The sequence below is a fragment of the Astyanax mexicanus genome, chromosome 5, assembly GCF_023375975.1.
Source record: "Astyanax mexicanus isolate ESR-SI-001 chromosome 5, AstMex3_surface, whole genome shotgun sequence".
In the NCBI taxonomy this organism is placed as follows: domain Eukaryota; kingdom Metazoa; phylum Chordata; class Actinopteri; order Characiformes; family Acestrorhamphidae; genus Astyanax; species Astyanax mexicanus.
The window spans coordinates 53,463,800-53,489,523 of record NC_064412.1 but is presented as its reverse complement, the minus strand read 5'-3'; the positions used below and the strand labels follow the sequence as shown (position 1 = coordinate 53,489,523).

Below are 25,724 nucleotides of genomic sequence, written 5' to 3'. Positions count from 1 at the left end.
TCTTCAGTAACACAAATGCTGTGAAATATCGTAGAAAATTGCTGTGATATTATTCTTATCATGGGCAATGTATCATGATAATATTGTATCATGAGGTGCCCTGTGATTTCCACTCCGAACACTGTATGTACAATAGCATTACTTGCTGTGAGGATTTGATTGCATTAAGCAACAATAACATTAGAGAGCTCAGGATGTTTGATGATCTCCAGCCCACCTCGTCCCCTACATCCCAACTCATCTCATCCAAATGTATTAAATAGAGCACCAACCATCTTTCCAGAAAACACAGTTCACCTGCTCCACAGCTTTTTTTTTTTCCACAATAAATCCATCCTGTGCCTATTTGACCTAATTGAAAAGCAGCCTGGCTATTTGTAAATTATGTATAATAAGTAAATTATGTGGTAAGACCCACCAATACAAACTCTGATTTGGTGCAACAATTTTCTTAATCAGACTGCTGTAACTGAAGGCTACCACCTGTTTCTGTTGGGTTAACAGCTACAACTGAAGAAAAAATATATATTTTTTATTATAATCTGCCTAAATAGAATCTGCCTGAATGTATTTTCTGTTGAAGTTCTGTGTCTGGCCACAGAGTGGCGCTACGCTTCATAATATCACTCAGTATAATCATCTTATTTTATCATTAATCTATTTTATACAGTATTTATTCATTATTATTCACGTTGCATGCTGTATGCCTTAAGTGACTGTAAAATATATAATTACCATGCAAAGCAAAGGCACCCCTAACAAGAAAATAGTTTTGATGTGTTAAATGAATTAATGAATTATAGATTATTACACATTACATATTATTTCTTGTGGAAATCCCAAACGTTTGTTATAAATACTCCTTGTTTTATAAAGATGCTTTGTAAAGATTTTACAGTCTTTGGAAAAACAAGGAAAATATGTGTTTTAGTCAACTTTTTCAAAATGTCTCTGAAGCATAAACATAGAGTAATACATATTCCTTTATATTACGTTATATTGTTATTTTATGCTAAATAGTTTTTATATGAAAAAATGTATAAAAATGTATAAAAAACAGCTAGAATTTAGCCTGATTCTATAAAATTACTCACTGATTTAAAGGTATTTAGACTAAATTAACACATAATAACTTATTATTGCAAAAATAAACTTGTACACTATAAAATGTTTGATAAAAAATATTGAAACTATTTGTGGAGAGAAAAAGAAAATAATATTGAAGAAAGGGTATTTTAAAACAACTTGTGCTTTAGCTTGTGTATAATATTGAAAAATAATACTATGTGGGTATTAGGAGACGTTTAATTTAATGGATTAATATATTAAAATTAAATGTATTTATTATTGATTATTATTATGTGTCACGGTGTTTGCATGGTGACGGAGCCCCGCCCCTCTTGACTACGACGCAGCTCCACATAGGCACCGTAAAGGAGAGCGGCAGTGTCGTAAAAGGCAGCAGGAGAAGGGGAGAAATAAATAAAGAAGGGAATAAAGAAGTGAAGGAAGCGGCGGAGAACGGGCTTAAGGCCGCGCTGCCCCCTGCGAGACGTGCGAGCCCTGCGTGCCGAGGTCAGAGGCTGTCCCCGTGCCCGGGTGAGGGTGGAAGGCGGCCGGGGAGCAGCGGTGCTGTGGGCTGCGGGGTTTCTGAGCGCGGAGCTCCGCCTGGGTCTGTGAGCCTCAGCGCTGCTCTGGAGGTCTGGATTTTTTTTGCCCGCTGGAGAAAAACAGAAAACAGCCTGGAGCGCCTCTCTCCACTCCTCTCTCCTGCCTGCCCGCTTTTAGTTTATTATTATCATTATTAATGAGTTTTTAATGGCCTGCAGGACTCCTCAGCTCAGCTCCTCAGTCCTGCTGGTGCGGGTAAGTTGACTATGTTAAAGTAAACCTGAGCTTAAGGCTTAATATAAAGAGCTTAGTGATAACAAACTAGCAATAACAGCATTTATACTAATTAATTTATTTAAAAGAACTGTTTAACCACTATAATCTAAATGGGCTTGGGCTTTTTTAAGTGTTTCTGTGGTTGAAACACTTTTTTTGTTTGTTTAACAAAACCCCAATCAGACCAGGTTTAATCATAAGCCACTTTGTCCTGCCTGGGCTGTTTATGACCATGTAGCTAAAGCAGTTTACTGTATTAGCTTATAAAAGTTAGTCTGAGTCAGCTTGAGTTTGACAGAGTAACTCAGAGTACCTGTAACTCAGAGTTTAACTGGAGAAATTGAAGAACTACAGCAACTCAGCTAGAATAGATAGGTTTGTTGATATGTATCGATATAATAATAATATAGGTTAGCGCATATGAAGTGATATTACAGTTATGTCAGTTATATTATGTCATATTATTTGTCTTCTATTGCAGGTTTGAGAGCTGACCTTTCCTCCAAAGCTGTGCTTTTACTGAAGGAATAAAAGGTGGACAGAAGAAGAAGCCTTAAACAAAGCCTTAAACAAACAGAGAAAAAGACAGAAAAAAAGATCAGCCGGCCGTCCAGTAGAGGTTCTGACCCCAGCAGGGCATGTGGTATCCATCAGGCACACGGATACCTGCTTCCAGCAGCGCTTATACTGGGAAATAACCAGCGCATTTGGGATTTTACTTCACGGATGAGGCGCCAAGACCCTTATCTTCAGCCAGGAATTCCTCACATGATGTGGAAGTGAGGGTACTGACTTTGGGTTGTTTTTGCCTTCTCCAGCCTGCATGCAGAATGGCATCCAGCGAGAGACTGTACGAGGTTTGGATGCTGTACTGCAACAAGGTACAGTATGCAAAACTTCCTACTCAATTTTGACCTAACAGTTGACCTTATTTGTTTATCAGACATATCCGTTATTCATTTCAGCTGTCTTGCACATGGCAAGTGTAGTGGAATCCTGTTCAATCCAGGTTGTCCAGTTTGAGTACAAAAGGTCCGGAGTATAGAATAATAGGGTGATTACCAAACGCACACCCCACAGGCACACACACACACACACACACACACACACACACACACACACACACACACACACTTGACACAAGGAAATGACATTCAAAAGAATGTCAGAAAGCTTTGCTTTAAAGGATCTGTGGTGTATAAATGTGGGACAGAGTAAGGATGCAACCAAACATCATAATGTTTTGCAGTTTATGTTATTGTATTGCCTATTACATTTACTTTGTTTACTTAAATAAGCATTCTCTTTGAAGTGCCAACTATGGTTAGTAAGCCTGTTACAATAATTATGTCATTGACTTGTCATACAATATGAGGTCATGACCTCATGACCTTTAACCAATTTTAGCTGACCTTGATATTGCCCATTATGCTTACATAACAAAGAGTGCTCATTAACATGAGTATGCAGGTATGTTGGATTCTTGGTTTTATTTTATTTATTATTTTTATATTTACTGTGTTTATAATGATCTAGAAATATTGCTTTTATTCCAATGTCAATGTTGGCATATTATTAAGAATTAAACGTTTGTGGCTTCCTTTTTAAAAGGGTGTAATTGCATTATTATGCTTTTGTATTATCAATACATTACTGGCATAAAATGGTCTTAAAATTACAAAATGATAATTTATTTCGTTTATTCCAGTTTTTGTTTTATATAAAAAAACTGGTTATCATGACATAGTTAAATAGTAGAAACCATGGCAACCTGCTCTCTGGTTTAGCATAAATCCAGACACACCAGCTTCCAAACATTAACAACAACTAGTTGTTCCTGGTTCACGTGATGCTGTGGATCGAGGAATGTTAAATACCCGCACAACATCCGAAATGGAATGTACCAGTCATCTGCACCCACTATGACTCCTTACCTTAAGTATGCTGGCCACTGTCCTGCCTTCTTCACAAGATAGCACCACACAACTTATACAGTCGTGGGCTTTCCAAATAAGTGCAGAATATGTGTTGCATGCATATAAATATAAAACATAAACAGTTATAAAAAAAACCTTCACAAAATAATTAAATGCAAAAAAAATACAAGACTGCTAGTATCACACATTTTTTTCACAATTTTACTTTGTCACAATATTTTGTGTATGATATGATATATGGCACATCCAATAAACTTTCACCTAAAATGAGTTAATTAAGCAAGAGTCTTGTTATGAACTTATTATTGGTAATTTTTTTTAGGTTTTTAAGTATTTATGGGAGGACTTCTACATTTACTGGAGGCTTTAAATCTTTACCTTTGTTATCTCTACTTTAACTTAAATACATAGTAAGAGTATATCTAGAGATATGGAGAGTATGTCTGTGTTCCTCAGAGGTCTAAACATCTTGCTGGTCTAATATGTGCTTTAAATTTTATTTATTTATTTTATCTGTCTGAGTTTTTCTTTCTGGGGTAAATCAGTTAGCGGGGGGTTGATCTTCACGACTGTGTAATGAGGCGCATTGTAGAGATTTCTAAAAATGAGAACAAGAAGAGTGTAGAGAATCCTACTGAGAGTTCACATCGTTAGCTTTAATGAAATTAAGTCATGTGGTGCATGAGGCACTGTCAGCAGCCTAAACCAATACAGGCATGCAGCTCTAAGAGCTTTGAACCTTCTTAGAAAACATTAAAGAAGTAGTTTGACATTGAAATTGAATTTGCAGGTTTTTTTTACTCTCCTGTTAACTAAAATTTTATCATCTTATCATATGAGACACATTGCCGGTAGGTATGCATCGATATGACAATTCTGGCCCGATGCCGATATTCGATATTACTCCTATATATCTATTGATGTTGATGTACAAATTTATTAACGTTATTTAACAAGGGACTAGACACCCCAGTATAACTTCAGAAACAACCACCCCCTCACCTTTGGCAAGTGTTGGTTTAGAACATCAACCAAATATAGGCATCACCCAAATGCAGATGATTTCTAGTTGTTGGATGTCTTTTATTATTTTTTTTAGTTTTTTTTTTATTGTACTGGAGCTACAAGGCTATTAGCATCATACTAACCTCATACACTATACGGACAAAAGTGGGACACCTGCTCTTGTTTTTGTGTAGAGTAACTGTCTCTACTGTCCAGGGAAGACACTCTACTAGATGTTTGAGCACTGCTGAGCAATATTGGATGGAGCTCCAACACTCCAGAGAACACAGTTCCACTACAGTAATCTTGTATAGTGTTGCTTATGTGATTTATAAAATAAAAGTCACTAATATAAATGATCAAATAGACTGTACCATAATAAAAGTTGCTTATACAAAAAAAAACACATTCACTTCCTCGGTTATAGGTTGAACAGTACTGTGTGTAGGACTGATTTGATGAGACGCAAACAGATAGAAGTGATAATAAACTCTATAATGTGCAGAGCAGCCATCTTGGATTGTGAACTCTGGGTTTGTGGTGCTCTCACAACTTTCTGAGTAGGAAATCCAACCTGTAAGAGCATTCCAGTTAAAATGTCCTACTCAAAACTAGGAAATAAAATTAACCATTACAAACAAACAGACTGTCAAATTAAGGCATTACAAAGTGTCAAAATAAAAGACCCTAATACAATCCTAGCAGTAACATAAAATATTGTAAAAACTGAAAACCCAAAATTTGATCCATAACTCAAAAACTTCTGATCATCTGGTCCAGAGTGTAAGTTCTGTGATCCATTACAACCCTACTAATTGCTGTAGCTGAACTTAAATTACTTGATGGTTTACTTGATGGTTTCATGGTACAGTTTTTCAGTACAAAACTGAAGAAACAAACTTTAGACAGCAAACATTTATTTCTACTGATGGATCACATTTTAGTGTTTGAGCTGTCCATTTGTGCATCTGTTAGAAAGTATTTTTAGTAAAATTTCTATTGTGTCGTTGGCCCTCCACTCTGACTGGAATGTCCTGTCAGCCTCTGATCCTGGAAACAGCCGAAATGTGTTCTGAGTGCCAGCAGTCTCTTACTGGCCTGTTGCATCAGCACGGCTAATATAGCCCTGAAAGTGTTTTCTGAAGTTTGTTGGAGGTGCGTTTTTAAAAGTAAAGGTTTCTAAATGGTTGTTGACCTAGACATACCATTGTAAGGAAGGTTGCTTCTAAGGAAGTTTGTTTATGTCTGCGTATGTTGTTTGTAAGAACCATGTATTTATGTTTTACAGTTAGAGTAAAATGTGGATTGTCTGCTGTAATATAAGAATTGCCATGAAAAGAGCATTGTAAATTTGACTCAAAAAAACCCCCTGCAGTAGCAATTACTTAGCAACCACCTCGCAGCTACTTAGAAAAACCTTAAAAACCACCTGGGATACCACAGCAACCATCTAGAAAACACATGGTCAAAGCAGCTAGCTAGCAACGCCATAGAATTCACCTAAAATACCATAGCAGCCACATAGTAACAGCCTAGCAACTGCCTGGAATTTAAGTCTGCTTTAGCTTTAGCATTTTATTTATTACAAGACCTTGTACTCTACAATCTAGAATAGTAAACTCCTGGCCTCAGCCAGAACACTGAAGATGAGTCATGAATAGGTCTTCTAACAAGACAATGACCCAAAACGTACTACAGAGGCAACAAAGGCGGGGCTTAAGAACAAACACATTAAGATCCCGGAGTTGTCTTGACAGTCTACCACAAAATTATTGACTGTTTGTGTCTTCTTAAATCTGTGGATGTGATATTTTTCCCCACTGTAGGCATTATTAACATACTATACAATCGCCAGGTGGAGATTTCATGGAATGCTTAAAAAAAAAAAAATCATAATTAAATAGGTTCCTGGCAAAGTGAGAGATTTACGTCCTTGGTCAGAGGCCGTGGTGAGCAGCAGGGACTGAGTTGAGTTGATCTAGTGCCAGTGCATTCCTGCGAACAGAAAGAGGTGTGTGTGTGTACAGTGGTGTGCAAAAATGTGGGCACCTCTTGTCAAAGACCCCCTTTACCGCCTAGTTAATCATGTGACAAATATCTTGATTGTATCCTGATAGTATGTATAGTATTTACTTTTGGAATTGTTAGTTGTGTATCCAGTTAATTGGACTGAAATCAAGTTGGTGTGCAGTAGAATATGCAAATTTACTTGTTGTTTGGCAGTTACTATTGTTTCGGTTGTTTAGGGAGGAGTTTTGGTTGTTAAATGCATCTCTGAGAGACGGGTGTGTTTTAAATATGTCTTGGGTGTGTTTTACACTTGCATTTTATGTGGATTGGCCTTATCCAGATTTATTACTGTTATTACTGTCAAGACACATGAAGTGACCTGATTTAAACAGGGTCAAAATGTCTGTGGCTATGAATAGCTAGAAGAACCTGAGTTCCAGATCTTAAGACTAAGTCTTTGTAAAGTAATGTGTCAAATAATAATGGATAGTAGTGATATAAGGACGGTCATATTGCACAGCATTATTACTAAACAAGGGTTCTTTGATTCTAGATCTCTAGATCTCTGGTTTCTTGTTTTTCCTTATAATTTAATGTATTTAACTCATAAATTTGCTCCATTTCTACCCAATTTGGTAGACCAATTACCCAATTCCCATTAATATGTGGAGGGTGAAGACGTGAGTTCAGCCACAGCATTTGATGCAGCATTGCTAGCTATCCAGCGTGTTCAGAGGAAACCTGCAATCCTCAGATCAGAATGATATCTTTAAATTGTCATTATGTTAATTTTTATCAGTTATAGTTAAAGTGAAGCAGTAACTTCAGTAAATCAAACTGGGAAGGGGGAATCTTACAGAGTTGTGTATATATATTTGTATTTGAAGCCATGTTATAATACTACCGTACCAGACAATAAGGCGCACTTAAAATACTTAAATTTTCCCCAAAATCATCAGTGCGCCTTGTGTGAATTTTACCTGTCAGGTTGTAAGGAGCAGTAAAACTACTCCGCTGAAGTAGTGTGTTATACAGGAGTTTCAGTTTAGTTCTCCAGCAGTATTAGCCTTACCCGCTAAGCGCTAGCAATTTGGCCATTCAGAGGTGATTATTATTGGACTGTAGTCTGCTGCTAACCCCGGCTAGCACTGCTGGAGCAGTATTAGCATTACCCGCAAAGCACTAGTCATCTAAGCTTACTGTAAATAAACGGACTAGCGTTACTCACCCAAATGAACAGTTTTCAGGAGATCATCCAGCATTGGTTTGACTTGTGCTTTTTTTTTTTTAAAGAATTACAGTTTTTTTTTTTTACTTTACTTAGCTTAGCTTTACAGGTCTTACAGGTCTTCAGCGGCAAGACCTGCTGAATTAGAAGTGAACACTCCTGTTCCTAACAAGTGCTGCTTAAAAGGCACTATATATTCCGGTGCATTTGAAGAAAATAGACGCATTCTAATAGACGCATTCTAATTCTAAAATTATGGTAAATGATTAAAACCGTACCACATATCACAATATCGATATATTGTCCCACCCCTATTACTGACTAATGTTCATTACAGGTTGCTGCCGTCAGTTTGTCGCATTTAAACCGAGAAGAAAAGGCAGAACACTATAGGCCTGGCAGACTCGGACAATATTTTTTTATGCATACCATCCAACCCTAGCCTAGATTTGATCTGCCAGTGACCTGATCTTGAATTCCAGGACCTGTTAACACGTTCAGCTTTGTAGACTTTATTGAGCTGAGAAAACAAACCTTTGACTCTTTAGTGTTCAAAGTTCAGACTATCTGCTAACCAGCCTGTGTGTTTACACCATTTCCTGTTACACCAGCTCTCCTCAAACTGCCCTGTAATTTACACATCAGTGCAGTCCTCACACACCGGCTGAACGCTATACGCTGAACGTGCTCTTCCGGTTTGCTTTGTTTGTATTTGCATCTGAAACCCCTTGAACTGAAGTCCCTCGCTCACAGGGTTAGCGTTTAGTGCTAAACAAGCTCATGTCCTGTGCTCATGTCAGGTGTAGCTGGAAGCTCTGTGTTATTGATTTGACTCGTGTGCGTGTGTGTGTGTGTGTGTGTGTGTGTGTGTGTATGGGGGAGAGTGTTTACTGAACGCTGCATCGTTAATCTCCCACTGGGAGGACAGATGGATGAAAGAGAGAAAGAGAGACAGAGAAATGAATGAATGAGAATGCAGTAAAACCCAGTTTAGTTCATACTTTTAGTGTTTTTCTCCCAGAGGATTTCAAACTAATTTATTCTATTAAAGGAAATTAACACTATTTTTAGGACCATTAAGGCTTTTTTCCACTGTGTCACTACTTTCGTGATTAAAAAAGACTTGTTACTCATTATCGTAATGCATCCAGATCAATTAGAACAGTGGTTCTCAATCCCTGTCCTTCAATCCCTGTAATGCTTTTCATTTTCAGTGTTGCCCTCAAGCAAAATACTTTTTTTTGGATATTACATTTGAAAATTGTATTATCCTTTAAATTTTTGGTATTAAAAAAAATACTTCAGGTCTTTGCTGTCCTAACTACGATTTATCATTATATTAATAAACCCTGAATCTTTTGTTATATAACAAAATGTTATAATGATTTCTGCAATATGACTAATGACAGTTAGTCCTGATCCTGCAATGTGATTGGCTGAGAGAAATTTTCAGAGTACCAGTATTGCATGTTAATGGCACTCTAGCCAGCCATAACAAAGCAGCAGCATTATAATAATGCAAGTAAAAGACCAGCACAATGAATTATGTTTGACATTAGAGTTTGCTATATTTCATCCATTACTTTGGTAAATAATCACAGATAAACACCAAAAAAAAAAAAAACCTAAATGCTGCAGAGAGACAGAGATGGAGAGACAGAGAGAGGGAAAGAGACTGAGAGACATTGAATAGTGAAAGTGAAGGATTGCAGAGGAGGGGAAGGAGAGTGATTGTGGCTGAGCAGTGAAAGTTAAAGATCCTGCTGTGCTTTCACATATTTACTCAAACAGATTAACCCGACTGCAATACAGCCCTGCTTTTGTTTCCCGGTCAGAGTGTAAAACACACACATACTCCAGCTGAAAACCGAAGGCCTTTGTGGCTGTATGAGGTATTGTATTTTAAGTGGCTAGTTAAATTATTAAAAGTAAATCAAAATCAATCAATATTGAGAACTGATGTAATATTATTCATATCAATCGCTTTTTTTAACTTTCACCCAATGTGTGTTGATGTACTATCCACATTTACCCATCTGCCCATCTATACCACACTAGTGGTCTTGAAAATTCACCCAGCTATGGTTAGCAAACTTTACTGAAGCTCAGTGATTACATGTTGGGACTTAGGGATTGGTGGTGGGCAGCTTTGGAGTGACGTTTTAAAAAAAAGAACATACTGAGATCTGCTCTAATATCTGATTATTCATCCTGATCATGCTATTAGTTTCTAAAGAAAATATAATCCCTAATGGTCCTTTAAAATGAAAACAGTACAATCTATTATCTATTTCTGCTATTTGTATTCTGGATTGTCTGTTTCCCTAGGTACCAGTTTGACCAGCACAGTTACTTCTGTGTTAGACTACGTACCCTGTAATGGGATTCACCTCGTGTGTGTGAGTGTAGTGTGAGTGTGTGTGTGTGTGTGTGTGAGTGTGTGTGTGTGTGTGTGTGTGTGTGTGTGTGTGTGTTGGGACTCAGTCATGGCTGGGTTTGATCTTTAACCATGTTGGGTCAGTTTTGCAGGATTGGCCTCTAATGACTGTTTCAGACGGCTGCTACAGAGCTATAAGCTAACCTATTTTTAAACATATCGCTATGTATATGTACACACACACACACACACACGCGCACACGCACACGCGTACGTCATTTAACAGTTATATGCAGGGAAGGGCAGAAACCACATGATTATGATATCATTACTCTTTCTCTCTTTTTCTTTCTTTCTTTCTTTCTCTCTTTCTCTCTTTCTTTCTTTCTTTCTTTCTTTCTTTCTTTCTTTCTTTCTTTCTCTCTCTCTCTCTCTCTCTCTCTCTCTCTCTCTCTCTCTCTCTCTCTCTCTCTCTCTCTCTCTCTCTCTCTCTCTTCTCTCTCTCTCTCTCTCTTTTTGTTCTAAAAAAATACTGTTGGCACAGTGGCACAAAGATGTCATAGACCACGGTTTCTACAGTAATGACCACACCTTTGGTTTCTGTGTGTGTGTGTGTGTGTGTGTGTGTGTGTGTGTGTGTGTGTGTGTGTCACACCTGTCTCAATGCTCATTCTTTATACTCAGTTTACCGGTATAACAGGTTCAGCCTCTGCTAGCCTGACCGCTACGTGGGCCAGCGATTGAAGATAATGTGTGAATCACATTTTTTGTTAAAGATTTTTTTATTTAAAGAGAAAAAACATCTGAATTAAAAAATCATCAAACTCAAACAATACAGAATATTATTATTGTGTGCCTTTACTTGTGGCTGCAAACATGCTCTCATTTGTGCGGGATGTATTGCACTAATTTTCAAGTGGTGCTCACCAAAGTTATGAGTCTTACTTCTGGAGAAATGAAGTTAAACTAAAGATATATACATTTATGGATTTTTTGATGTCTTTTTAGTGCAATATACAGTGCCATTTTGAGAGAAAGCTGAAAAACTGGACTGGAACTGGATTTTATAAGGCGCTAAATAAGTTGTATTTAAGCAGTGTTCTACTGAAATCTGACCTGTGGGTCAGGGTGTGTGTTCACTCCTCGACCTTATTCAATCTAACAGAGCTACTGTCTTACTTTCTGTCCTCTCTACTTTTCTTCCCTCTGCCATGGTCTCTCTTTGGCATGGCAGGCTGTGTAATTACAGAGATGGACGGTGGTTTGGACTTTGGGCAGAGTGGAATTAGAGTCTGCAGGGTATTAGAACTGAAAGAGAGAGCACGGAGGAACGTGCTTCATTTAGAAAAAGAGAGACAGAGCACTTCCTTTTTCACAAAGACACAAGCCTATCTGAAACTAATAGACCGTTTAAGCCACAGTTACAGTTAAACTCTTCTCTAAAAGCTCCCATTGTGCGAACTGCATGCCTGAGGCAGCATCCACACAAGCACTTCTGATTTCAGTGAGAAAACCTATTTTTTGGTACACAAAACGATCCAAAATTCGCCAAGAGTGTTTTGAACTTTGAACTGAGTTAAGGTCAGCACTCTGTGCAGGTCAGTTAGGTTCTTCTACACCAAACTCACACAATTATGTCTTTATGGAGCTTGCTTTGTTCACTGGTGTGCAGTCATGATGTAACAGAAAAGGGCCTTCCTCAAACTGTTTCTAACTCTCCAAAATGCTTTATATGCTGAGGTGTTAAGATTTCCCTTCACTGGAACAATCCCTGAAATTAATTAAGCACCATAACATCATCTCTCCTCCACCAAACCGTACCGATGGCACAGTGCAGTCAGGCAGGTAACTTTCTTATGACATTTGTCAAACCCACACTTGTCCATCAGACTGCCATATAGATAACCGGCCACTAGCACCATTCAAAGCTAAAATCCCTAAATATTAAACAGGCAGTGTACCATATTTTTTGCACTATATTTTTCCCTAAAAACATCAGTGCGTCATGTGTGAATTTTAGCATTCTAGTAACTGCGCTAAGCGCTAGCTCTTTGGCCGTTCAGAGCTGAGTATTATCGGCCTGCACCCTGCTGCTTACCCCGGATAGAACAGCTGGAGCCGCATTAGCATTAGCCGCTAACCACAGTGCTAGCTCTTTTGCTGTTCAGAGGCGAGTATATCGGACTGTAGCCTGCCTGTTTACTATGTTAAAACAAGCTACGTGGGACGAACCGCTAGCTGATTTCGCCGAGGCTTACTGGAACACTCAGGTTCCTCAGTGTAGCTCTGTCCAAAAGCTAGCAGTTAGCTGCTAATGCTAAGGCTCCAGCTTAATAGAAATCTGTAAATCTAATCTCACTGTAAGTAAACGACAGCACTTTATTCACCCAAATAAAGAGTTTTCAGAAGAGAAATCAATGTTCAGTGCTCGTTTGACTTGTCCGACTTGTCTGAAATGTTTTTTAGGAGTTTACAGTTTTGTTTACTTAATTGAGCTTTTCTGAAATTAGAAGCAAAACATGGCGACACCCCTGTTCCTACTACTAGTTACTAGTTACCAGTGTCGTATAAAATTCGCCTTATAATCCAGTGTGCCTTATGTAGGAAAATAGACCAGAAAATAGACGTGAGAGTAGAAAAATGTGAGTGCACCTTATCTGGTGCAGTTTATATGCGAAAAATATGGCTGAAGGTCTTACTGACTGGTGTTTTAAAGAGATGTAAATGATTCAGTTAGTGCAGTAACATGCTCATGCCAGTGAAACTTGTATGCGATGAACTGGGCAGTTCTGGTCTAAATGGGAGGAGCTGAGGCTGGAGCTTCAGACTGTTCACCCACAGGCCCCTCCTGTACTCTCCTTAGCAACCAGAGCTGACTGCTTGTTCCCATAAACCACTCGGAGGGTCTGATACCACGTCTGACACACACACGCACTGTGGTTTCAGACTGGGTAACGCTGGCACACCCTGTTTATTTTGGGGCTGTGCTGCACTGTTACAGGGCACCAGGACTGTGCGTGTGTGTGTCCGCTCACAGTAGCCACATTATCCTTGATGTTAGTAAAACTTACCCTCTCTTGTTGGGGAAATTGGGGCAGAAACTTGGGGGAACTTTCTGACCTTTTCTGAACTCAGTGACCTCTACAGACAAAGACAAAAATCTAACTTCATACAATCAGATATTTGCTAAAATAAAGCTCATGGGTGTGTTATTGCAGTGCCCATTGTTAAGTTATGGCTGAATATGCAGCGTCAACAACAACACATATATATTTGGGAACTGAAATGAATGTTTTATGTTGTTTTGTGCATTCTCCAATCTCACATACACAGAATGCAAATTAATCTAATAACATCACACAATGATGATCACACAATGTAATTTATTCCAATGTCATATTGTTTCCAATATCGTAATATATATATATATATATATATTAGTATAAACTGTCCAAACAATCCTGGGTTAAAGGAAAATAACCAAATAACAAGCCACCCTCTACACTGAGGCCTGGCCTCTGATGAATTTTAGATTTGGCTCTGATGATGAGGTCACAGGGTGAGGTCATGGTGCCTGTGTGACTGGGGTCATGTGACAGTGCTTACAGACCGGTTGTGGTGGTCACATGCTGGGATTTGGGTGTGGACTGAATGGTCAGGGACTTACTGTTCAGAGAAAGTAGCAGCCAGTGTATTCTACTGCCCCAGACAGCGCTAACTGCTTCTGTGTGCTGCACTTGGTCTGTGACTCCAGATCATCATAATGGCTGCAATTACTGTTTAAAGAACTCTTTAAACTTTGAGCTGTTCATGTGATCTAGTGGAACATTTGTTTGATCATCATTAGAAATGAGGCATTAATAACTTTAAAAGTGTACAAGAAGCTTATTAAAGGTCTCATTTCATAATTTTTTTATTCATATTTTAAAATGCCTGGTTGTGGTATCTAGTATAAATGAATGAGCCGTTTTTTTGTGAACAAAAATTGCTCTGGTGTTTCTGTTTAGCCCTGCTTTAGTTCACTAAATTAGAGGTCTCTGAATAAAGACAGAATTTCGGCTCATGAATATTTATAAATGCAAACATATCGCCTCTGCAGCGGAGAAAGCTACCTGCCTTTTCCCCCCACAGTCAATTTTACGTCTCTAAAACTCAAAAATGTTTTTCGGAAAAACAGCCTTAGTTGAGTGCTAGGTCAAGTTAACCCTTAAACTTCGCTTAACATCAGACTTTTAGCAATCACTCACCCACGATTATCAATTCCGCTGGGAGAGTGAAGTGGCTTGCCCACGGGCCAAGCAGAGGCTACCCTTCTTTACCTTAAAATGGTGGCGCCCGGAGATAAGTTATGCTATATGGGTAAAAACGATGTAAAAAGCAATTTATCTGCAGGGGCAAAATATGCCCCATATCATCCATTCTAAAGCATGTTTCGACAAACTGTAAAAAATACTGGATCTTGGAAAGCTGTGGGAGAACAGAGGTAGGCTATTCAACAAAGGTTAGTACTCTTTAACATGTTTTACTACACCAAAAGTCAGTTTTACACCAGAGTTCTCCTTTAATGTTGCTGAATGCATCTGTTGGAAGGGGTGTCTATAAACATTTGGATATATAGTGTTTGTATGAAGCTTATTTCGTAAAGGCTGAGGGGTGTAGTAGAACCAAGTAGCTGCCCCAGATTCACGACGAGTGGAAGTTTGGATAACAGTAAATCTAATGTGGCTTACGGAATCTCTCTCTCTCTCTCTTTTTCATTTACTCCCTCAGTTTTTACTCCCTCACTCACTGGTGGTATTGGTGGTGCCCTGTATAAGAGCAGCAAAGGCCCAGAATAAACAGCAGGGTGTGTCACCTTTGCCCAAACCCAAACCTCAATGGATGTCTGTGTACAGCTACTGGGTTCAGAATGAATGGAGCTATTCTCTTACAATAACATACACAGACACACACATACACATAAATATAATATATTTACACACATGCATCTATTCTCATTGAATGACCTATAATCTTACTTGTGGTAATGATCACTGGATCTCTCTTTCTTTGTTGTTTTTTTTGTCTCTCGTACAGAAAGCTATGCACACTGTGATCCTCCATGTATATTATGTCCTATAAATTAGTGTCCCAATTAAAACTTTTTTTTTTCCTAGACTCCCATTACATAGCATTGTGGAACCATAGTGCCAATTAAATCCATACAACGATTGACATTGAACACAGCTTGTTTTTTAGGTTAAAGCTGCTTAGGTTGCTCAGTTGACTCTTGTGTTTGAGTTCTCCTTCATGTTGCTTCCATACTGAGGACTGGATGGGGTTGAGTCACGTGACTATGCACATGGTAGTATATGTTTAAGGGGACAGTGCATGAACTCAGGAAATTACATACAGAATTTAAAAATGCAATACAAATATATACTACAATATTTAATATGAGCTAGATAATTTGTTTAGAGATCCTGTATTAAATTTTAATTTACCCAGCCCTATGAGATTTTAAAATTTTCTTGTTGTACCTTTTGAATATTCTCCACAAGAAATAATTACTGTCATTTATAGGCTTTCAAAACTAATGTATATTTATCTTTTCATCAAACTGCAGTTAACCTTTGAAACTCACCCTTCTAAAAGTTGTAGAAATAGTAGAAGTAGTGATACCATGGTATTATGTGAAGAATGACCTCATTTGTCATGATAATGATTACATGGTGTCAGAGTTTACGTGTAACTCTGTATTTACATTCTACATGCAGTTGTGTCTGTGTCTTGGTCTCGTTCTTGGTGTCTTTTGTTGTTGGAATGTTGGGAATGTGTGTGAGCACATTCACGTGAGGTCCGTTGGTGATGGAATGAGGAATGTGACCAAGCCTGTTTTCTCGAGAGAGGGAGAGAGAGAGAGTGAGAGAGTGAGAGTGAGAAGCGAAACTTACACAGGTACACAGAATAACTGTTCGATAATGTTTGCTCATACCTGAGCACCTGAATACATATAACATTACACTCCTCATCCACTTTATTAGAAACTCCACCTGTTCTACGGATACACTGGTACAACCAGATAAACCGTATAAACATGACCAGAAATGATTGTATATAAACACTCTATGTATGTATGTATGTTACCGGGCATAATGGGCAAAAATGCACAATACTGAAAGGATAGGCTTTGACCGGGTTCAACACACTTTTCAACAGTGACCAGGTCAGATGTGGGCTTTTAAAGAGGTGAGAAAACTATGGGTGATTTGAAAGTTTTATCTCTTTCTTACTTTTTCTGTCTCACAGAGGGATCCTGATTATCTCAGGCTGTGGTTGGAGATCTTTATCAGCTCCTATGATCGATGCCTGGATGTGGATTTCGAAAAACCACCAAGCAGGTACCTGCCTCACCTCACCAACAGCATCAGCACTGTGCATTAATCTGACTTGTTGACTGTGTGTGTGTGTGTGTGTGTTTCTGCTCTTAACTTTATATTTGTGTGTCACAGTGATGTAATTATGACAAAACAATACTGTTGTCTTTAAGACCATTAATACCATTTAATAAATTTAATGAGTTTTTATTTATTAAGAATATTCAGACACTGAAATTGGAGTAAAATATTTTTAAATGTCCTTGGAAAATTAAGTCACTGTTTTATGCCTTATCAAGGTTAGCAAAAAGTCTAGGTAAATTTCAATATATTTATCTACAATAAGCTGAAAATGTGATTCTCTTGACTGTCTAACTGTTACAGTAGTTTCTATGCGAAAAGAAACCTGGATTACAGCTTCCTTTGTTCAGATTTTTCCCTTTTTATCTCTAATGTTACAGTGCTGCAGTGCATTTGTGTGTTGCTCTTCTTTAGCTGTCAGCCATTGTTAGCAAACACAATGGGAACCTCTTTGATCATTACCTGTTGAAATAACTGTCTCTGCTGTCTGAGGAAGCGATTTTCTGCTACATTTTTGGAGCACTGCTGTGAGGATTTGATCTATTCATTCAGCCACAAGAGTGTTCGTGAGTTTGCCTCCCCAACTCATCCCAGAAATACTGAATGGAGCTCAATCATTGCTGAGAATCGCTGAGTTTCATTACTGCACAGCTCAACCCTTCTATAATGCACACCTGGCATTTGGCAAGGTGCCAATAGCCTAGGTTCATGTTCATATGCTCTATTTATTCGTTGACAGGTACTTCTCTGCAGCAACTAGACAAGCTGTGTGTGTGCATTTGCACATCTGTGTCAGCAATAGGTGGGACTTAGTAGCTAAAAGTAGCTAAATGCATTTGCAAGAAGCGGTGTCCACAAACAGAGAGAGTGTGAGAGAGGAAGAGAGGAAGAAGGAGAAGAAGCTTTTCACTGGCAGATTTGTCTTGGTGCTCCAGCTGTAGTCATGTGACCCGCATACAGCCTGTCAGATTACATTACATAACACACTGCACAAGGAGAGAGAGAGAGATAGAGAGAGAGAAGCAAACAGATAGAAGAGAGAGAATCTGAATGGCATGAGAAGAGAAATTAAATATGAGAGAGAGCGGGGGACAAAGAGTGTATGTGTGAATGACAGATTGAAGGAATGAGAGAGAAGAGCGAGGGAATGGGGAGGGATGTTCAGAATGAGAGAGAAAGGGAGGGAGAGAGCATATGACATTAGCATATTCAGAGAATGTCTGAGAGAGGATGAGAGAGTGAGCAGTGGAAGAGAGAAAGTGTGTGTGTGTGTGTGTGTGTGTGTGTGTGAGGAGGATGAATTTCCCACCCCTCCTCCTCTCCAGCTGTGCAGCGCTCACACATTCCACTGTGTATTAAATCCTAACACACACTCTCACGCATGCACGCACGCACACACACACACACACACACACACACACACACACACACAAGCTCTCTTTCTCTCCTGCTTTTTAGCAGCACCAGGACAAGAAATACATGGAGAGTTTTTTTTGCTTAACATTAATATTCATTATTTCTAATTATTTATTAATTCTGATTATAATGATTCACATTAAATAACCCAGCGCTCAGTGTACTGGAGTTCTATTAACAGGCTAATGCTTATGGTCATCGTGGTGATATTGCAAGCTTTAATGCACAGAATATACACTGCCTGGCCAAAAAAAAAAATGCTTTTGATAAGCTTCTGCAATGTCACAAGATTTATTTCAATCCAGTATTGCATTAATTGTTTTACCAAGATCTGGCATTGATGATGGAAGAGTGTGACCTCTGCACAAAACATTAAACAAACTTGTGTTTGTGTGTGTGTGTGTGTGTGTGTGTATAGGTTGGAGGAAGTTCCTCCTGTCATCTCCCTGCTGCCTGATAATATCTTGCAGGTATTGCGGGTGCAGCTGCTTCAGTGTGTTCAGAAGGCCTCGGCTGGACTGGAACAGGAACAGCAACATCTTGCCCTACTGTTGCTTAAATTCCTCATCATCATCTGCAGGTTAACACACACACACACACACACACACACACACAAACACAAACACAGTTTTGCCCCTATAATCACTACAAGGTTGAAAAAACAATCCATAGGCTGAAGAGTTTGGTGTCAGGAATCATTTGCTTCTTTGAGCCACTTAGTTGGCTCCCTTAATGTGACACTGCAATACGGAAACCTGTATGGGAACACCCTGGCATCAGCCTCACATGTCAACCCCCACCAGAGCTGCTGATTTTGGTCTACTGGTTGAACACCTCAGACTGTACATAGCAGGATTAGCCAGAAGACTTTGTTTGAAGGAGGGATCTGTACCTAATATCAGATGACCGAAGTTTTCTAAGTTCATTTCTAATAATGAATTTGGTGTTTAACCATTTATGACAAGCTAACACTTACCTGTAGTAAATGCTCAGCTTATTTGCATAAAAGTGACAGAGCACTTAAATGGCTCTTCTTTATTCAGGGACTACATTAGGTAGGAATAGAGCTGATGATATCTCTATATGTGAGATTGATTCCGTGCAAAGAACTTAATGAACATTGAGTGCAAAGAGGTATAATATGTCCTCTTTAAATGTATTGTCTTGTCGTCACCACCATCATCATCATCATAGTCTGAAATGTGTTCTATGCCATGAGGTCTGAACCGTGGTGAGAACCCACCCACCCGTGACTTTTGTGGACCATTACACCCGTACTGGGTATATATTATAGGACCTCTTTGAAAAACGTGCCTTTGATCAGTGACCTGACCACAGTGTGTTCTGTTCTCAGTTAGAAAAGACAACAAATGGTGTTGCCCATTTTAATTTGCATTTGTGGCAACAGAGCAGCACTTTCGCATGAGATTAGGTTGACTGTTGTTACATCCATGAACGCGTCCAGATGGCCCATAGCAGCTGAGCACAGTGAAGGGTGATTTCCCAGCAGTCTACAGGGTGGGTGAGGGGTAGGAGGAGAAGCAGGGTTAATTGGTGGATCAGGTGAAGGCTGATGCAGGTGAAATGATCTGAGCTCCTATTGCTCTGTTTTAATGTTTAATGTTAAACGCTGCTGGATCCACAGGTGCTTTCCACCCTCAGCACCTGCTGCCACAATCACACGCTGTGACACAAACTCACACACACACACACACACACACACACACACACACACACACACACACACACTGTGCTAATTTAAACAATAACTAGTGAAAAAATATATGCTGACATGGAAAAAGCCATGGAAGTGCTTTCTGTGATTAATCGCAAATTAATCATGACGTTTTGCCTCAGTAAAAAAGTCTGGGAACACCCATACCTCTCTGGCAGTAATCAGATCACCCTATTTAGTGCAGAAGACCCAACAGACACGTTATTTTGTAAGTCATGGCAAAATTCATGGGATACTACATGGGACAATGCTAGATTTCATGTCACATGACTTTTGGCACGTTGGAAAATGCATACTGACAATATGAGTGCTTTAGATCGATTGAAATATGCATATCAGTGACCAATTTTAAAATAAGAAATGACTCTTAAACTCGTTTCACACCATGAGTCACATGACATGGTGTGATATGCCAAAACCTATTTAAAATACTCGTCATTTCACACTGTGTGACACACACACACACTTTTTAAAACCATTTAGAATAAATCTGACCATAGCTTTTTATAACTGCAGATAACAACCTTAATTACTTTTTTTTTTTATCTAGCTACGTTGTTTAGAAAACCACTGTTAATAAGAGTAAGCCTATGTGTGCTATAACCTATAACTGACACTAGCAACACATTAGTGCTAAAGAGTATGAGCTGTAAAGCAGTGGAACTGTGTTCTGTGGAATAATGGAGCTCCATCCATTACTTTTGGGATTACACACACAGCCATGCTTTATTTTTACATATTCTCCTTTTTGCCTGAAATCTCTGGAGGAGAGAACATTTCCACTGCCTCACTGTATCACACACACATACACACACACACACACACACACACTAGACACATTCTTCTCCAGACAGTCTCACACACTGCCCTAAACCCAGGCCAGCTGCATCCTTTTTTGTGTGTGTGTGTATGTGTGTGTGTGTGTGTGTGTGTGTGTGTGTGTGTGTGTGTGTGTGTGTGTGTGTGGTGTGTGTGTGAGAAAAATGATATTCATGGCTGGAGAAAGCCGGTGACTGCTGGAACTAATGACCTGTCACTCCGCACTTTGAGCGCACACACTCTGAAGTGACGTGTGTGTGATTTCTCTGACAGGAACCTGTCTAATGTGGAGGAGATCGGCACCTGCTCCTACATTAATCAAATCATCACCATGACAACGCTCTACATCCAGCAGGTTAGCGCTTTCTCAAGCTCAGCAAACTCTCTGTATGTCTAAATATGTCTGTCTGTCTAAGTCTGTCCATAACTCTGTTTTAGAGATTCACCCAGATTATTTTTCCCCTTACTAAAAAAATTGAAATAAAATTTTACTAAAGGCTGAATACCAAATAATATTTTTTTCCACAGGTTTAAACTAATTATCATTTTTTTCTACAATTAAATACATTAAATAGACTAAATGTATTTTTGTCAAATTAAAAACAGTACCAAACTACACTTTACACCTCCTGAGCATTAAACATTTATCTGAGCAGTGCTATTTTAATCATTATTCTAACTCCATTAGAGCTATTCTAACCGTAGATTTTCCAATCAGTCTTTTGGTAAACAAACAAATGCTGAGGCCAATTCCCCTCAGCTCATATCTTATCATATCTCAGCTGGAATGCAGTTTGAAAAAGTGTAGTAAACTGAAGCAGGACAAGTGATGCTGAACCCTTCATTTAATTATTTGTTAGTGCAGAGCACACAAATAATACATTTTAATTCATTAGAATATCAGTTGGCTCCCTGCCAGCTCTCTCCCTTACTCCCTGCTTTTTTGTACATATCCACTACTGCAGGCTGGGGGAGGACGGGGTGTAGAGTGTGGGCCAGTTGTTACTAAAATGTCCCAATGAAACAATGAAGCTGCAAAATGATTTAACATACATTAGTTATTATTCTGTATAAATTACTTGGTATTTTTTTTTGCTTTCAGTTGCCAGATATAATAATGGTGTAGCTTATAATCTTTATTTTGTGTGTCTTCTTATTTCTCTATCTGCATGTGTGCAAAGGTCTATAAATTAAATGTATTCTCCAACTTCTTGTATGTATTGTCCCTCTGCTTCCAATTTTGCATGGGTTATTACCCAGTGGTTTGGATTTCAGTCAGTGTTTAATCTCTCTCTCTCCCTCTTATTCTCTCTCTTTCTATCATCCTTTAGCTGAAGAGTAAGACAAAAGAGAAAGAGTTGGCAGATCAAACTCAAGCCGAGGAATTTGTTCGCCATGCTTTGGCATTCTGCGAGAGTCTATATGACCCATATCACAACTGGAGACATCGAGTACATGGGTATTTATAAATCCACCACACACACCGAGAAAAAAAAAATATTTTACCACATATATGAGTACAGAAACACAGCAGAAAGCTGTAAAAAACAGAATTCCTGACTGAAGACAAAGGCAGATTAGCCTAGTAAAATCAAATCAACATCTTTTTAATGCCAAGCATAACCACTTTAACAAAATGCTGTATTTTTCAGGCTAAATAAGAGTGTTTTCATCTCTACACCATTAATACCCAAAACATGTTTGAATTCTCATTATTGAGCCATGTATATTCTTCATTCTCCAACTAAACCTCTCTTCCTTCAATAAAACACCGTTGTTTTCTATTTACGACCATCATTTTTCAGACAAATTATCAAACTATTTTCAAACTATTTTCTGCTCAACACCAACAGTCTCCAGCGAAATGGCATCCTGCACTTACCAAACACCAACGTTCTTCATCTAAACTCAATTCTTAACATGTAAACACCACTATTCTTCACATTTCAGATGGAACACCATTGTTTTCCACATGGAACTCATGGAACATCATTCTTCTCATTCACTTTACCAATATTGTCTGTGTTAAACACCATCATTATCCACTACTCAATCAAGTACCATCACTTTTCTCAGCAGGGGTCTTCTCCAGAGTACTGTTATTTTTAATCCAACACTATAATTTCAGTGAAGTCCGTGAGCTTTATAGTGTTTCAATAAAAAGACTCATAAGCCACATAAAGGAGTCTGAATGAGTGAGTACTCTAGAGACTCACAATGTTCACACTACTACAGCCCTACAGTACACACACACACACATAGACTCTACAGTTGTTGGTGTTCACTGGAGAGTTGTCTCTGAGTGCTCTAGGCTTTACTAGCAGTTGTGCAGAAATCTCCTTGTCATCCACATCCGCTGTGCCTTTTCTCCCTCTATCTTCAGTCTGCATGTACAACTAAAGAGCTATCAAGGAACGATGTAGCACTAGAAAGGAACACTGTAACATCAAATCTTGACTAATCCAGGGACATTATCAGTAGGAACTGTGCATTGGGATAGCTCTATGATGTTCAACAGGTCTAATGTACTATTTATAGTCCTGTACTTTATTAATATGAAAGACCTGAATGGCTAAACAGCGAACTGACAGGGAACAGGGAACGTTTTGCTTTATTACCAATTAAAATGTATTTGATGGGTGACGGGCTAATTAACATCCACACACAATTATTCCACTGGATTAGTCTTGGATGGAGGCACACAATTAAACACACTCATCACATGTGAATCTAATTAGGCAAGTTTTTCATTTAGCATTACTCATCCTATTATGTGATAATATTTCAGTGAGCATAATTGCAGCTCAAACAGGAGTCTACACGAGCAAAATATGTGAAGAGCAGTTTGCACCACCTTGGATTTATCCTTATTTTTACTGTATAGATGCAATCATATTCAATCGATTGTTAACCTTGTTAAGCTGCATTCATGCAGAGAGTGAAAAGTCAAAAAACACACTAAATCTGACATTTTAACTCTGATTTGGGTGCATATCCAATATCTGGGCTGATATCTCTGTTCACACTAAATTAGAAGGTTTGTCTTGCAACTGCTTTATGTGTAAATACTAATATCTAAGCTAATGACTGAACGTGGCCACAGGAGAGCACTGCTAAAGTGTCAAAAAAAAGAAAATAAAAAGCTTAAAAACAAAGTTTAAAGAAAACCCAAGAGCTCAAACCAAAGGTGAAGGTATGGCTGAATAATGTGCTATTTTGACAGAAAGCTTGAACACAATCTCAGTGATAAGCCCAGCTATCAGTCACTGGAACTGCTTGTGAGCTCCTGCTGAAGATGAAAACAAAACGTCTTCTGAAGCATTTTTCTTTTGTGCAGGAGCATCACTGTAGATGTGTGAACTCTTCAGGCGAATGTTTGGTATAAAAATCTGACATTTTTAATTTTGATTTGGGCCACTTTTATGTTTTGTATTGAAATTTGATGCGTATCTAATATCTGAAAGTCTGAACAGCCAAATTGGAATTTGGATCTAAAAGTACTTAATTAAACTTTGTTAAAGTTCTTATTATATTGTGTCATATAGAAAAATTCTAACTTGTATGCCTGTGTTTGTGTGTGTGTGTGTGTGTGTAGGCAGCAGCTGAGTGCCGTAGAGAAGAGCAGACAGAAGTTTAAAGCGGCTCCCCTCACTGTGGAATTTGTTCCTTTTTTCTACCGTGAGTATCTGTCTATCTGTTTATCTGTGATCGGTTTATCTTTTCTTTTTGTCTCTCTGGACTTTGTGTGTTTGTGTGTATCTCTGATCTGCTGATAGCCATTTTGCTGCTGCACAAACCACAGAACAGAACTGTGTGAGAAACTGCTTAAGTGTTATGTGAGAAGTAACAGAGTGTGTGTGTGTTTGTGTGTGTGTGTGTTTGTGTGTGTGTGTGTTTGTGTGTTTGTGTGTGTGTGTGTGTGTGTGTGTGTGTGTGTGTGTGTGTGTGTGTGTGTGTGTGTGTGCGCGCGCGCTCACACTGCTGCTGTCTCTCTACTGCTAAATACAGAGGGGCCATTGATAGCAGCAGCTCTAGAGGGCATGGAAAACTAAAGTTTCTTCTTTGCATAGATAATAAAAGCATTTTATTATTATTATTATTATTATTATTATTATTATTATTATTATTATTATTATTATTATTATTATTTGAATGTGTGTGTTTGCGTTTCTATTCTCAGAGTGTTTCCAGGAGAGTGTGCACCTGAAGGACAGTCTGAAGTGTTGTCTGCTGCACCTGTTTGGGGCTATAGTTGCAGGAGGGCAGGTGAGGGCGGAGATGTACCTGTGTACCTATGCCACATAAATAGATAGCATAGCATAGCATAGACTCCTTATCTCTTTTTAGCCCTGTTTTCTTCATTCCACATTCCCTTATTAAAGGAGAACTCTAGTGTAAAATGGACTTTGGGTGTAGTAAAACATGATGGAGTACTAGCCTTTGTTGAATAGCACACCTTCATTTTCCTGCAGCTTTCTGAGATCCAGTAATTTTGTGCTTTTTGCCATGATAAACTGCTTTTTACACCGCTATCCAGACTCAAAGAAGCTCCACACTTCATTGGAGATATCTGACATTTAAAATGAGGCATTAATAACTTTAAAAGTGCACAAAAAGCTTATTAAAAACGACTGTTTACAACCTGTAGCTCAGGTAAATCTCCAGGCGCTGCCATCACAGTACTGATCATGACATAGATTTGTATACATAGACGCCGCATAGCCAGCCTGCCTCCCGGCACCCAGTGCCTTTATTTACACTGAGGAAGGTGTTTAATACACCTATAATAATCACAACTCACAACCAATTTATACCTGAATTTTTTTTTTAAACAGTTCTGGCCAGACTCAGCTAGTTACCATCGTTAGAACGC

General features: G+C 38.6%; 1 protein-coding gene across 3 annotated transcripts in view; it reads left to right on the top strand.

The window, feature by feature from the left end:
* The first annotated feature begins 1,424 nt into the window (after nucleotides 1-1,424).
* nbeal1 (neurobeachin-like 1) overlaps nucleotides 1,425-25,724 on the top strand; it is a 59,618-nt gene continuing 35,318 nt past the window's right edge. For 2 of the 3 annotated variants that reach the window (XM_022675407.2, XM_022675406.2), the window contains exons 1-8: nucleotides 1,425-1,866; nucleotides 2,369-2,768; nucleotides 16,733-16,824; nucleotides 18,716-18,877; nucleotides 21,125-21,206; nucleotides 22,183-22,310; nucleotides 24,447-24,529; nucleotides 25,032-25,117. In XM_022675407.2, coding sequence (XP_022531128.2) covers nucleotides 2,718-2,768; nucleotides 16,733-16,824; nucleotides 18,716-18,877; nucleotides 21,125-21,206; nucleotides 22,183-22,310; nucleotides 24,447-24,529; nucleotides 25,032-25,117 — 684 coding nt within the window. In that variant the 5' untranslated portion in view covers nucleotides 1,425-1,866; nucleotides 2,369-2,717. The remainder of the gene's footprint in view (nucleotides 1,867-2,368; nucleotides 2,769-16,732; nucleotides 16,825-18,715; nucleotides 18,878-21,124; nucleotides 21,207-22,182; nucleotides 22,311-24,446; nucleotides 24,530-25,031; nucleotides 25,118-25,724) is intronic. The other variant, XM_022675408.2, reaches the window with a different exon arrangement.